At 35.0% G+C, this 15,157-nt stretch overlaps 2 protein-coding genes across 3 annotated transcripts; one reads left to right on the top strand and one right to left on the bottom strand.

The window, feature by feature from the left end:
• Positions 1-2,056: 2,056 nt before the first annotated feature.
• Positions 2,057-4,179, bottom strand: LOC105160008 (DUF538 family protein (Protein of unknown function, DUF538)). The gene is made up of 3 exons (XM_011077252.3): positions 3,820-4,179; positions 3,171-3,225; positions 2,057-2,756 (listed from the first exon to the last, which is right to left on the bottom strand). The coding sequence occupies exons 1-3, from the start codon at positions 3,919-3,921 to the stop codon at positions 2,377-2,379; spliced, it is 537 nt and encodes a 178-aa protein (XP_011075554.1). The 5' UTR covers positions 3,922-4,179; the 3' UTR covers positions 2,057-2,376.
• Positions 4,180-9,353: 5,174 nt separating this feature from the next.
• On the top strand, positions 9,354-13,983 carry LOC105160010 (ERAD-associated E3 ubiquitin-protein ligase HRD1B). Of its 2 annotated transcripts, XM_011077254.3 has the most exons (8): positions 9,354-9,512; positions 10,516-11,061; positions 11,192-11,368; positions 11,930-12,079; positions 12,167-12,363; positions 12,606-12,762; positions 12,887-13,136; positions 13,403-13,983. In XM_011077254.3, exons 2-8 carry the CDS (start codon positions 10,529-10,531, stop codon positions 13,532-13,534), a joined length of 1,596 nt encoding a protein of 531 aa, XP_011075556.1. In that variant the 5' UTR covers positions 9,354-9,512; positions 10,516-10,528; the 3' UTR covers positions 13,535-13,983. The 2 variants fall into 2 exon arrangements, with proteins under 2 accessions (XP_011075556.1, XP_020549084.1); XM_020693425.2 differs by lacking the exon at positions 9,354-9,512 and having other exon boundaries at positions 10,490-11,061.
• The last annotated feature ends 1,174 nt before the right edge of the window (positions 13,984-15,157 follow it).

A 15,157-nucleotide genomic window follows, 5' to 3' on the forward strand; every position in this document is an offset into this window, starting at 1 on the left:
TCTTTTTCTTTTTTTCTTTTAAATATATATGTATGGAATAATTACACTCCCATCTCCTCTGTTTGAGAAATTACATTTATCGCTCGATATTTGTTCTCATCTAACAAATAAGTCCATCCCTTAGTTAAAATTCAATGAATTTACTTATATTAACGAAAAACTCAATTGACTTATTACTGACTTATTGCAGGTCAAATAATTTATTCCCAACTAAACTACCGTTATAACAGTGAAGGTATATCTACTCACATGCATTAATATGTGAAGACATATGAAGGTAATTTGGTCATAAAAAAAAAAACTATTTTAACCTATAATGAATCAATAATAAGTTAATCATGAGCAAATATAGATTTTTTTTTATTAATATCAGTAAATTTAGTGAATTTTGATTACTGGAAGAACTTATTTGTTAGATGAAAGCAAATTTCAGGGATGCTAGATATAATTTTTCAAATCATCAAAAATTTATGTATAATTACAATAAATTTAACGGAAAGAGAGTGTAATTATCCAACAAGATACGACTTATTTAAACTTTCTATTTGTATTTGAAAGAAAGAATTCCGAAAAGAAATCAATGAATAGATGTTGTGTCCGTTTGGCCAAACTTAATTATCAATTTACAGTTGTATAATTAATTATAAATTCAAATATTATAATTATTTATTTTATAATTAATTATACAATCGTCCGACCAAATTGGCCGTTGTGATTTTGAGCATGATCGACAACTTTATCGTGCATTTCACGCAACAAATGATAATTGAAAATTTGCAACACTTGTCAACGAGGCATTGCTTGATTGATAAGGTTACGAATTTAAGTTTGAGTCGAAAGAATATGGATGTATGTCTATTTTTATATTATTTATTTCATTCGAATATTTTCATTAATTTAAATTATTAATATATCTACTCGATTTATAAATTTAAATATAATTTAATTGTCCATCTCTGTTAAATCTAACTAATGGTATTAATTCTTTTCACAAAATGACCGTTGCACCCTTACCTAATATATATTATTTTTTTTATTTTAATAACCGTTGAATCTATATTAATTATATCAGAACTATTAGATCTAATCAATTAATTTTAATTGTTGGATCTTAAATTTATAAAAGATATCAAGGGTTCAGATTTTATTAATAAAAAATATTATTTAATAAATAAAATTAACACCTCCCCCGCCACCCCTCAGCACAATCCCGCCGCCTCCCCCCCTCCTGTCACCGTAGATAGGGGTGACAGTGACGCAACATTGTTCAGATCAAGAACGACGCCGTCGTCCTAGTTTTTTTTTTTAATTACATTACTTAAATATATTTTAGTTAATTAAAAATAATTTTAAATAATTATAATAACTATTGTACTTAAATATATATTTTAGTTAAATAAAAATAATTTTAGATTTAAAAATTATAGTTTTTAAATTTCAATTTTAACGATTATAAAAATTATTTGAATTTAAATGTAATCTAATTTAATATTAAATATATTTTGATTTGATTTAATTTAATATTTTAATTTAGATTATAAAATTAAAAGATTTATATAGTGTTTTTATATTTTTAAGTAAATATATTTAAAAAACAATTTTTTAAGATAGATGAAAATACAAAAAAATCACTCAAAATTAGTAAAAAAATGTACATGTGAAATATATAAGTACCATAAGGGCATTTTAATAAAAATATCAAAAACAGTTAAAAAATATCGCCAAACGCACAAGGAGCGCGTGTAATGCATATTTCATTAATTACTAACAAAAGGGCTATTTTTGCTGAATTTTACAAAACACAAGGGGGTTTTTAACCTATTTAGAAAATACAGGGAGTTTTAACTTTATCAACAAAACAAAGGGGGAGAGACGGGTAAAATGCATTTTAACCTTAAAAAATTACAAATTTTTCTTAACAAATACGCCCCACAATGAGTTGTCATAAGGAGGTTAATTCTAGAGAATATTTGTAACTCTTAAATAATAAAAAAATATTTATAATTATATTAAATATCAAGAAAATCAATCTATTTACCCTAATAAAAAAATAAAATAAGGGAAACATTTAATCAAATAAAAAAGAGAAGGAAATGTCTGAATTTTCACTAACTTAAACAGCTTCCCTTTTTCTTTGATGAGTTCACCAAAACCTCTAGACTGCAGACTGCAGCAGACATGATTCATACTAGATTTACTGCCCTGCCTTACCTAGGGGTTTTGACGATGTACATGAGATAATTGACTACAAAGAAAACCATATCACAACCTAGTAATGTCCTAATAATGTTAGAATCAAGAACACGGATGAGGTATCCATGAGCCACTACCAACAAAAACCATGTCATCGTCATCATCATCTTGGAGATTCTACTCTCAAAATTCTTCGACTCTAACGGCTTCACGAGGTATGAGATAGGCGTCGTTAGGCCTCGACTTCTTTACACCGGCCGTGAAAGAAACCTTTTCTGACTTGTTGCCCTCAACAGCTACACTTGTGACCTTGACCCACACGAGGAGCTTCGTTTTCATGCCTTCTATACCGATGAGCTTACCCCTGAGAAGAATGCATTTGATTCGTGGGGCATACCTTACTGCAGATGAGTCCTTGAAGCTCACTTCAGACGGGAAGGGCAAGTGAACGGTTAGCTTTGATTTGGACTCGTCAAACTCGTAAGCTGTGATGCTCTGAGGGAAAAGGCCGGGTGGTAGGTTGTATTCTCGTAGAAGATCAGGCAAGCTCCTCGGTGGCTTTCCTATACGGGAAGAGACAAGAAAATGGTAGTATGTATTTTAGCATGTTTGCTGATGTTAAGACTTGTGATCATATTGTTGATGATAATTTCAAGCATGCAATATATCTCCATGATTTACATCCTTCCCAAGAATCAAAGTATCTCCGAGCATTATTTGAAACATACTGAAGACAATAACAAGAAGAATACACAACAAATAGAGAATGAATAAAACCAACCATGTAAAGCACACAAGATATCAATGAACAGAGAAAATGGAGCCACTATTAACATTGCTCTCACACACTAGCAGACGTTCAACATTTGTCGCTTTTGCTTGTGGAGCACAACCAGGTTACGTATTCAATTGTTTGATTTCAAATCCACAAGCATGAGAAGATTGCAAGAATACACAATCGAAGATAAACTACGCACCTTTTAGCTTGTTGAATATCCATTTTGCTTTCTCTTCCACAACATTGGAGACGGTCTGCGATAACAGGCCATTTCACCAGTCAAATTTTATGCAAACCAAATAGAACTTGTTTACTTATCAAGTATGATATCTCTGTGGTAATAAACTGATATCCCAACAACATTCACTCATTTAATTGTTGAGAAGACAATGTAAATATCATAAGGGCATCACCCCTACTTCCTGAAATACAACTATACCATTCCAAAATCAATGCCATTTTCCAGTCTGATTTGGTTTAATTTCGACAACATTTTCCATGGATAGGAAAAGCCACCAACAGCTACAAAAAGAGAAAAATGAGAACTTGGAACTTTCTCCATCTTATACAACATTACAAGAAAACAAGCAGCATTCCCCTGCAAATCACCAATCTTTCAAAGCTGAGTAGATTAAACACAAATTACATCCAAGAAAACCAACTATTCTCCAAGCCCATTTCTGTTTAGTCATTTCTTGGAAACCTATTTCACTCAACATCCCTCCAAACAATTGACAAGAAAGATTGAACCAAGAACTCACATAGAACCAAATCAACCAACAAATCCCACAAATGCTCATACACCAAAACAAGAAATGAGATACATTAGAAAGCAGTAAAGAACATACATTAAGGTCTTGGGTGATGTTATTCAGCTCCTCCTTTGCTTTCTTTGAGAGCCAAAAGCTTCCAGCTTTTATGCTTCCCATTTTCACCAGCGCCTTCTCCATTCCCCTCTAGAAGCTCTGGGCTTTGGTGTCTTCCAGTACTTCTCCAGCCCTTTTAAGCCACAACTGGAGTGTAGCTGCAGCAAGAACAAGACAAACTAGGGAAAGTTGATGCAGCAGCAGCAACAGAAATCAGTCGCCACACACGGTTCCCGATACTGTGTTGTGGAATTTCTGCTCATTTCCGTGGAAAAGTGGAAGCTGGAACCCGATTTTATTCTAGTTCTGGTCCCATGCTTGGAAATCTGTATTTCTTTTTCCTTTTCTTGTGCTCTCTTTTTTCATCTTTTTAATCAAAGGGGACATTTTTAATATAAAGTGAGAGTGGATTCTGCCCTTTTCCCTTTGCTTTTTTGTGGGAAGGCGGGGGCAGCGAGGGAGAGAAAACTGCAAAAATTGCATCTTATCAATGTTGATAAGGGAATCATATTAAAGCCAATTTACATTCGTGATTTGCATAGATGGTTGACAGAATTTGAATGAATTTGTTGTAAGATTTGATAAATTAATAAAAATTATAAGTTGTTTACTCTATTCGTTTGAGTGAGGATGAAAAAGTTTTAATAGTAAAAATATTGAATATTTTGTGGATTTCTGCTTGGATTTCTCAATCAGACCCCATGCGTTCTAATTTCATATCAAGCGCAATCAAGACTTGTTCCGAGCTATAGGATTTGAACTGAGCCTATATCATGAAAAGAAAATGATTTACACAATTGGATAAATAGCACAATCCAAATTTATACCTAAATGTAAACATGCCCTTAGAGATTTTTTGAAAATGACAAAAACCCGTTGAAAGGTCATTTTAATGGTTGCAATGGTGTCATGCTTTTAATTGAAAATGCGACTTTCGAAGACAACCAATCGATGAAGGAGGTCAATGAGAGCCGTTCGATCAAGGGCGGAATTGAATTTGGGAAGAAATTAAAAAAGGGGAGAAGAACGACGACGTTTTGGGAGAAATTGGGAATTAATCCCTGGCTAGGGATTTGAGCGAAAGTGACCGCATTAGGGAGATGGTACTACATCAAACAAGAGGGCACGTGGCAGCTAGAGAACAAAACAGATGTGGGCGCGGACCTAAAGCACTGGAACTGGAGCCATCTTCAAATGGAAAGAAGTAGTAAAGAGCTGGGGATCCTGGCATCGCTATTTTTAGTTGATTTAGGAGAATTGTAATTTCTTTTTGAACTTTTAGAACGTTGTTTAAAAGTGGGAGGTTTGGCAGTTCAGAATTCAATGAAAATTTTATAAAGTTTCTACAATATCTCTCCTTTGTCTTCTGTTCTATCATCCCACCCCCTTTTCTGCAACAAAATTGTTACATTTGGTTTCAGAGCCAGACGATCCTCGAAACTTAAAACATATAACAATAGTTGATGGTACTAGATTGAAGGAGCTTTAAGAAGCTCAGGAGAAAAATGACATATTGATTAATGAACGGGCAAGAAGACAGGCGAGTGAAGAACAAACCCATGCTAGTTTTGATTAATTAACAGATGTGCAAGATAGACTGCAATCACAGTTATGAACATGGAACTCACTCTAGTTACAGACTTATAGTTCAACAGCGGTTTAAAAGTGTTGTGGAATAGCTGCAACAGTACAGCAAAAGTAAGTCTATCCTTGGAGAAGGATTAACTGCATCTATGGAAAAGGGATCCTCCTCACGTGCAACTGTGCATCATCCAGTTGGAAATGAACCCACAAATCAGTCTACTCAGAGAGTTACAATGCCATTATAGGATGAAGTTTCCCCTCTTTAATAGGGAGGATTCAAGATCTTGGATCAGGGTGTGTACTCGGTATTTTCAGATGATTCATATGGAAGGGAGGCTGAGCTGTGGTATCAAGGTCATATGGAAAAGAGAGAAGAACTCTCTTGGACAGAACTGATTGTAGCTGTACTGGAGAGGTTTAAGAATCTAGACTATGAAAGATAAGTAACAAAGTTCAATAAGCTTCATTAAGAAACCACAATTAACACATACTTAGAGAGATTTGAGGAGCTACAAGCACAGATTCTTATCTTCAACAAGCATTTGGGTGAAGAATTTTTTATGATGAACTTTATTAGTGGACTAAAGGAGGAGATAAAAGGGTTCGTTGCTATAATGAAACTTGCCACTCTTAATCAAGCTATTATATTTGCTAGGAAACAAGAGGCAAATGTGAATGCCATTCTCAAGAAAACACAACCCCGCCAAAAAACATTAACCAAGCAAAGCCCGCATACAAACCTCAAAACAAAACCCCCACCATTTAAGCATTCTTATAAACTTTCCTTCAAAGCCAAAAATGAATACAAACAATCTAGAAGGCTCCTTACTGAGGTAGAAAGGAGGGCCAGAAAAGAAAAAACATCTATGCTACCACTGTGATGAGATGTTTGTGCTAAGGCATAAGTGCAAGAGAGGTATTTCTACATGCTAATGAATGAAGAAGAGGTGCAGGCATATGAGGAGAACACTGGGCAAGTGGAGGAGCCAATGGATGAGCTAGAGGAAGAAGATGTCACTATTTCCCTAAATGCAACGCGTGGGAGTATGAGCAGTGGTACTCTAAGAGTTAAGGCACTTGTGAGTGGTAAAGAGGTTCATATCCTAATTGTAATGGCAGTACTCATAGCTTTATTAATGAAAAGGTGATTAGAGCATTGGGGTTCAAGACTGAGCCTACTACCTCAATGATGGTAAGTGTTGTTGATGGATATAAGTTGATGAGCAAGGTCATCTGTCCTGATTTCATTTGGGAAGTACAAGGGCACCAATATTTCTATCCTGTGAGGGCACTGAAGTTAGGATGATCTGATTTTGTGTTGGGGTATGATTGGTTGCAAGCTCACAACCCTATTGAGTTGGATTTCCAGCAATTAACAGATTGAACTGAATCTTGATGCTATTCCTAGAAGGCAACATCCCTACAGGTTTACTTATGAGCAAAAAACTGAAATTGAGAATATTGTGAGGGAACTGATGACTAATGGGATCATTAGAGCAAGCCAGAGCTTATTTGTTTCACCTGTGTTACTTGTCAAGAAGAAAAATGGGGGCTACTATGTGTGGACTATAGATACCTTAACAAGCTTACTGTAAAACATAACTTCCCGTTCCTGTGATAGATGAATTGTTGGATGAATTGCATGGGGCTAAATATTTTTCAAAAATAGATTTGAGGTCAGGATCCTTCCATATAAGGATGAGGGAGGAGGATATATCCAAAACCAATTTCATGACACAGAGTGGTCGCTATGAGTGTTTAGTTATGTCTTTTGGGTTGTGCAATGCACCTTGCACATTCCAGGCTTTGATGAATCAGACTTTTTAGTCTTTCCTCAGAAAAAGTTTTTTTTTTGTTTGATAATATTTTGATTTATAGCAAGGGATGGAGTGCTCATTTGCAGCATTTGAAAAGTGTGTTAGAATTGCTGTGAAAACACAGGTTATATGCAAAGAGAAGCAAGTGTTCTTTTGCCCAACCTCAGGTGTAATACTTGGGTCATATCATCTCAAATGAAGGTGTAGCCACTAACTCTAAGAAGGTGGAGTGCATGAGAAATTGGCCTACCCCCACCACAGTCAAAGCATTGAGGGGATTCCTTGGATTAACATGATACTATAGGAAATTAATCAAGGGCTATAGGCTCATTAGCGAACCCTTGACTTCTCTATAAAAAAAATGGATTTATGTGAAATGAAGAGGCTGAAAGTGCTTTCAAGCAACTGAATGAGGTAATGTCTACTGCCCCTGTACTAGTATTACCTATTTAACTGAAACATCTGTAGTTGAAACAGATGCTTGTGGGAAAGGAATAGGAGTAGTACTCATGCAAGAAGGCAGACCAATTGCATATTTAAGTAAGCAAAAAACTTGGGGATGTCTACCTATGAGAAAGAGTTCCTAGCTAGGGTTTTGGGTGAAGAAACCATATGATTTTTGGAGAAATTGGGAATCAATCCATGGCTAGGGATTTGGGTGAAAATGACCGCGTGGCAATTGGAGAACAAAACAGATGGGGGGGCGGACCTAAAGCACTGGAACTGGAGCCATCTCAAATAGAAAGTAGTAGTAAAGAACTGGACCCCTTTTTCTACGACAAAATTGTTACAAATGGATGTTTGTCCTAGAATTTGGTATTCGAGGTTCTTCTTGATGTTGTTATTACAAATTTTCTAAGCTCATATAAATTAGGGATATTTAGACTCTCTTATCTCGAGGTTTAGTATAATTGCATGTAAATTTTTTGTGGTTTGGGAAATTACATCTAGCACTCTTGAGGTTTGCTTCGATCTAATAAATAAGTCCATCTATTAGTCAAAATTCACCGAATTTGCTAATATTAATAAACAATCAGAAAAACACATATCGTAACCATGATTGACTTATTACTGATTTATTGCAGGTCAAATAGATCTTTTTATAACCAAATTATTCCCATACGCGTTCAACCGTTAATGCATGTGAAGAGGTTATCTTCACCATTATAAGTGTAGTTTAATTCAAAAAAAATTATTTGACCTGTAATAAACCAATAATCAATCAGTCGAGCATAAATATTAATTTTTATTTAATTTTTTTGTCAATATCAGCAAACTTGATGAATTTTGACTAACATATATATTTATTTGTTACACAGAGCAAACCTTATGGATGCTAGATATAATTTTTCAAATCATAAAAAATTTATATATAATTATACCAAATTTCAGAAGATGAAAGTGTAATTATCCCTATAAACTAAAATAAGCTTCGAGATCGAGGCAAGAAGATACTAAACATCTAATCCCAATATGCACATCAAATCAAATACAATGTGGATCCTATTATCTATATACTTTTTAATTTTTTTATTTTATCATGAAAAAAAATACAAACAACCCCTATAATATTATAAATGAACAAATTATCCTCTATAAAAAAAATTAACAATTTATCTTCTATATTGTTAAAACACAGCAAATTACTCCGCCGTATTTTTTAAAATAAAATAATTAATCTCCTTAAATAGAAAAATAAATTAATTTATTTTAAAAAAATATATTAAATAAATTATTTTTTTTTATAATAAAAAAATAATTTACTCATTTGAATATAACGGGCTAGATCACATTAGACCCATATATCCACAGATGAGATATATAAGAAAAACCCATTACTTCATGGCACTGGAAACAATGCAGATTAAATGTAGAGTTGAGTTTTTTGAGGATTTCCATTCTTGGAAAATAAAAAGGAAATATATTGAGTTCAAACAAAAATATTAGAATTGGGCTTTGTGGTGGACAACATAAAGGGATAATGGGCTTAACAGGCATTTGGGCTACCTTCTACAAAGCTAATGGGCTGGACCATGATAAGAATATGGGCTCAGTTGGGTCAACACGTGAAGTCACCCATCTCATGGACATGATATTCTGCTGTCCAACCAATGAATTTTTGACACGTACATTCATACACCTCACCTCAACCCCCCGGCCAACCAACCTACCTGCAAATAATCATTCAGCTTCAAATTTCCCGGATTTTCACAGACGACGGAGTTTCTGTCATCGGCCAAGCTTCTGGGTTTTTCCTCTCCGTTTTTGTGAACAGTAAGTGCCCTTTTATCTTATTTTAATTCTCAATTCTGGGTCCGCCTGGAATCTGATGATGCCGTTGTTAGATGAGTTTGTCAATAATTCTTTTTTCAGCAATTTAATCGGATGAAATGTTATTGCTTTCGTCTTTGTCGGAATTTTGATGCGATTATGCGATGGAACTGCAATTGTTGTGTGTTCTTATTGTTTTGCTAATTCAATTATTCAATTTCTTATCATTTCTGGGCTTCTGTTGGAATCACGAAGTCTTCGGATGTTAGTATGTAGGTTTACTACATCTTTTAGGGTTCTAATGATGATCATCAACTTTAACCATTTTTTATTTTTGGGGTTCAGTTGTAGCTACGGAATATTTTGTGTTTTTGGTAGTTGACGTTTATAAAAGTCTTGTGTGTTTTTATTCATCTATTTATGTTTGTATTGAGTTTTTTTCCCAATTCTTTACGATTGGGTAGAGTTAAATGGTGTATTAAATAGTTGGTTTGTGTTATGTGTAACTTCATTAAGTGGCATACAATCAACAAATTTTATGATTAATGATTGCGGCGGTGGTGAGTGATATAACGCCCCAGCTCGACTAAAATTAATGTCATGCAGCGGCCAAAAACTCACTGGAATTGATCTAAACAACCTGATGGCGTTAAATGTCGGAACAGCTCTGATTTTTTGAAATTAAAGTAAAATGAAAGCATTGAAAAGTATGGCCGTGCTGTCAGTCACATGAATCTATGTTGTTCTTTTCCCCCTTTTCCAACTTCTGTAATAGTCAAATTTCATTTTGAAAAGCAATGATGATCAATCAATATTTGGAAAAAGTTCCTCTAATTCACTGTCAAAGAATTTCAAGAGGAAAGGAAATAATCAAAGTAAATGTCTTGTCTCAAGTTAGTTCCTGAAATTCTATGTTGTGGGGAATAGTAATCAGATAATCAAACAAATAAATTTCTCGTTCTGTCAGGTGCCTGGATATAATTGATTGATTGCATATGATCAACAGGGAACAGTGTGAAATGATGAAGCTGCAATCATATGCTGGACTCAGTTTGTTGGCTACTTTGGCAGTCATTTATCATGCCTTTAATAGCAGGGGCCAGTTTTACCCTTCAATGGTTTACCTGTCGACTTCAAAGATCAGTTTGGTGCTTCTTTTGAACATGGGTCTGGTTGTTATGTGTATCTTGTGGCAATTGACCAAGAAAATCTTTCTTGGCTCACTCCGAGAAGCAGAAGTTGAAAGGCTGAATGAGCAGTCGTGGCGGGAAGTCATGGAAATACTGTTTACAATTACTATTTTCAGAGAAGATTTTTCTACTACATTTCTAGCTATGGTTACAGCTTTACTTCTGATTAAGGCTTTGCATTGGTTGGCCCAAAAGAGAGTTGAATACATAGAAACAACTCCATCTGTTCCGATGCTATCTCATATCCGCATTGTATCTTTCATGGGATTCCTCCTCCTTATTGACAGTGTCTTTCTGTATAATTCAATCAAGTATTTGGTAGAAACCAGAAAGGCTTCTGTTTCTCTATTCTTTCTATTCGAGTAAGTTTCTTGAACTATATTATTTATTGTATATCTGGAATTTCATCTAGAAAAGTTGCTTAGAATAGGTGATTTCTTGTATCAACTTTGTTTCCAAGAACTATTGTTACAGAACATTGTTTTCTTTCAGATACATGATACTCGCAACGACAACTGTATCAACCTTCCTGAAGTATATATTCTATGTCAGTGACATGCTTATGGAAGGCCAATGGGAAAAGAAGGCTGTCTACACATTTTACTTGGAGCTTGTCCGAGATTTGATCCACTTGACTCTGTGCATGTGTTTCTTCCTTGTCATTTTTGTGTAAGCTACCATTCAGCTTAATATTTTTGCTGCATTCCTAGGGTATACACCTGCATATGAGCTTCTGGGCTGGTTTCCATGTGAAATATTTACTTCAAAATTTGCTTGTTCTTGACACTTACTTTCACATGTATGGATGTGTATCCAACTTTTTGCTTCTAGCAGGTTACTAGTTTTTTATATGGATGTTCCTTTGATGATAAAACATTTCAATCTTATTGTAATTCAACTTTTTCCTCCACTGCATCGTTTTATGTGGTTGTATACCATTTGACCAAATTAAAGTCCTAGATACTCAAGCTTGTGCAGCCAGGTCTGGGGATTATGGTTTTGCTGCTTAGTGCGATCAGATCATACATGCTTGTATGGTCCAAGGCATTGTTAAAATTCAGCTATGCTTGGCTAATCCATAATATGGCTCAGCTTCTCTTCAGAGTCCTGAACTAATTAAATAGACTTTTTCTTGCTACGCTCGATGCATGAGCATAAAGTGTTTCCTTTTTCTTAATTCTGTCACTTCCCAAATGTCCTGATTGATTGCTTGTTCGTTTGTATCGTCAGGAACTATGGTGTGCCTCTTCACTTGATTCGGGAGCTGTATGAGACATTCCGAAACTTTAAAATCCGTGTAGCTGATTACATACGTTACCGTAACATCACTTCAAATATGAATGACCGTTTCCCGGATGCAACTCCTGAAGAGCTCAATGCGTAAGCACCTTTTACTCAATGGAAACTATTAGTTTTGCTTTCTATTGATAACTCCTTTTGACATTATCTTATTTTCTATCCATGCAGAAGTGATGCAACCTGCATTATATGTCGTGAGGAGATGACTGTGGCCAAGAAACTTAGTTGTGGGCATCTTTTCCATGTGCACTGCCTTAGGTCATGGTTAGAAAGACAAAATACATGCCCCACATGCAGAGCACTTGTTATATCACCTGAGAATGGGATATCTACTACTGCATCAAGAACTCATGGTCAACAGCAAGGTATGATAATCTCTTTGCGAGTAGCTTTATTTTAGTTTTGCTTTTGGCATGCTAGAGCAATAGAGCATAATCCCCATTGAGCAATTTCCAGGACTTCTCTAAGTTTTACCCTATCAATGTGAATCGAGCTTGATAGTTGGGGAATGCAGAATTTGGCTTTTGTTTGTTTTGTTGCATCTTGAGGAATCCCGATTTCTTACTGCTGGAAAACTCATTTGGCTAACATGGTTATTGGGATACAGGAACTGGAACAACTGGTATGTCTTCTCAAGGATCTACTGTTGATGGTGCGGGAAATAATAATGTTAGTCAGCATCAGGCCAGACTGCAAGCTGCTGCTTCTGCTGCCTCACTATATGAGAAGTCTTTTGTTTATCCTTCTCCTAATGCTTTGATGTGGTATCCACCATTTTCTACTGTTTATTATTTGAATGTTGTTCGTAGTTTCTGTATATGCCTTCTCGTTTTAATATGTTATTCTGAAGAGATAGCAATAAGCTAGCACTATACTCTGTGCTTGTAGGTCACCTGGATATAACTCGCTTCCTAAAACATTTGGACATCCTGCCAGCACTTCAATGGCAAACACCGGTGGTGGAGCTGCAAGTGGACTGTCCCAACAGTATGAGTTTGCAAATGTGACCTTTGCTCAGTTGCCACAGTGTGCTCCACTTCCTTCACAGTTCCCGTGCCTTAATGGGCAATTCGATCCAGAAAGTGCATCGGACTCTCAACTGGGCCTACAAACGAAATTAATTAAGAACCAGATTGAGGTACTTCTATTTTGATTAATCCGGTCACATCTCCATTTACAAATGAAAATCTTTTGAAATTTCTTTCTTCTACGAATGGGCTAAAAATAATTCTCTTACGCTGTATGTGTTCTCTTTTAGCGCTGATATGGCTTCCCATTTCCTTGGTGGAGACAAATGAAAACTATACTTTTTTCTAGCTTATCATTTCCGACTTGCTTACTTCTTTCATGAATACAATGGCTCATGTCCATGCTAATACGAACATCCCCCATTTGTCAACACAGTTCCTGCAAAACCAGTACCAGCTTTTACAGACACAGAATGGTGAGAAAACGATGGATCTAGGATCATCTGATATCAAGGGAAAGTCAGTATCATCACCATCTTCATCTGTTATGGACTCCCCTGAGATTTAGAAGCTCGGAGCTATAGACAAATGACCTCTGCAGATGTAGATAATACCCCACAAGGAGCATAAGCGCCATGGAGATAGACACAGGACGGACCTCAAGTCTTGCAATTTGCACTCGTTCAATCTCCCCCTATTCATCGGCAGCATTGTCTATCCGGTACTTACATCCGATTGCTTCTCAAGAAAATACTCCTCCGTAAGACTGGAACATCCTAAATTAACCGAGTGATAATAGAGTGGGCAACCCACAAATTCAGGCTGTACTTTCACATCATGATCCGAGTTCAATACATGGAGAAATGCTACACTATACCGATACGAGTTTTACTATATTTTCACCTTTTGTTTCCCCCCCTTAATTGGATATATTCAGTCAGTAGTCTGTACTTGTACAAATCACAGTAGTGTTTGAATTCTATGTGGTGAATGAAAGAGCTTTGCTGCTTCTTTGTACTTGTCATTGATCATGGGTGAGTGGACAAGAGTTGACCTTCCTTGAACTGGGCTAACTCAGACTATCCATCAAGATTCTGAAAAATGGGCTTGGCCCATTAAGAAAATGGGCTGAATTGGGTCAACATCTGTGGGCCCGTTGATTGGACATATGATAACTACCAGGGGTACACATGGGACAGATAGCAGATCATTAGATTCTTGGTCCCAATTGGAAAAAACTAAGTGGGGCTTGAACTGGAACCTAAAGAGTATGTTTGGTTTTGATTTAAGATGGGCCAAAATATAGAGTATGTTTGGTTTGCTTAGTTTTGTAAGTTTTGAATATATTTTTTATTATCTTAAAATAGTTTTAATTACTTTTTTCAAAAAAATATAATTAATTAAAAAATAATATTTATTTTAAATCACTCACAACTAAATAAATTATATATATTTTTATACATATATATATATAAATATATATTAAAGATACATGATTTAATAATAAATAGTACTTTTTGTCTCCCCACTACCCAACATCAAACATACCATACTTATTTTATATTATATCTAAAAACAAATCCAAACATACACACGATCTCTAACTTATTTTTATTTATCTTTTTTTTTCTCTCTCTATCTCCACAAAATAGCCCAAAACAAGTTAAAAACAAAATCAAACATTATGGAAAGATTTTGAATTTTTTTCCCAGACACCATTGTACAATACTGTCATAAAGTAACTGTAGAAAAATGGTTTTTAAATATCTCATCATCTGACAGAGTGTTTTTAGATTCGACTTTCTTGTATGTGAGTATTAATTAGTTTTTGTTGATTTTGAATCTTACGATGCTTTGGACTTTATAATGTTTTAATTTTTGAAAAATATACTTTTACTTATTGAATGATATAACAGATCGATTTAACCAACTTCACCATTCCGGCCTTGCCAAATATGTGATAATTTATACATCCATTTTTATTCAACTCTAAAATATAAAATTATGATCATATAAATATATATAACTAAAAAATTATAGTTATTGTTATAATTTTGTTCCAACTTTATAATGGGGCGGAGCAGACAAGCAGTTACTAAAAAGGGTACAACGAGTTTTCCTAAAGTCGTGTTTGTTTAGCACTTAGCAGCAGTAGAAACAGCGTTAAAAAAGAGACAAAAAGTGGGTTCAT

Source organism: Sesamum indicum, linkage group LG4 (genome assembly GCF_026168435.1).
Source record: "Sesamum indicum cultivar Baizhima isolate 11 linkage group LG4, ASM2616843v1, whole genome shotgun sequence".
NCBI classification, from domain to species: domain Eukaryota; kingdom Viridiplantae; phylum Streptophyta; class Magnoliopsida; order Lamiales; family Pedaliaceae; genus Sesamum; species Sesamum indicum.

Bases quoted from the DNA above. Each gene is read 5' to 3' on its own strand.
- LOC105160008 (XM_011077252.3), bottom strand. From the start codon at position 3,921: ATGGAGAAGGCGCTGGTGAAAATGGGAAGCATAAAAGCTGGAAGCTTT. The intron at 3,226-3,819 runs GTATGTTCTTTA...CTGTTATCGCAG, and splicing joins ACATCACCCAAGACCTTAAT to ACCGTCTCCAATGTTGTGGA. The intron at 2,757-3,170 runs GTGCGTAGTTTA...CTTCCCGTATAG, and splicing joins GATATTCAACAAGCTAAAAG to GAAAGCCACCGAGGAGCTTG.
- LOC105160010 (XM_020693425.2), top strand. From the start codon at position 10,505: ATGATCAACAGGGAACAGTGTGAAATGATGAAGCTGCAATCATATGCT. The intron at 11,062-11,191 runs GTAAGTTTCTTG...GTTTTCTTTCAG, and splicing joins TCTCTATTCTTTCTATTCGA to ATACATGATACTCGCAACGA. The intron at 12,080-12,166 runs GTAAGCACCTTT...CTATCCATGCAG, and splicing joins ACTCCTGAAGAGCTCAATGC to AAGTGATGCAACCTGCATTA.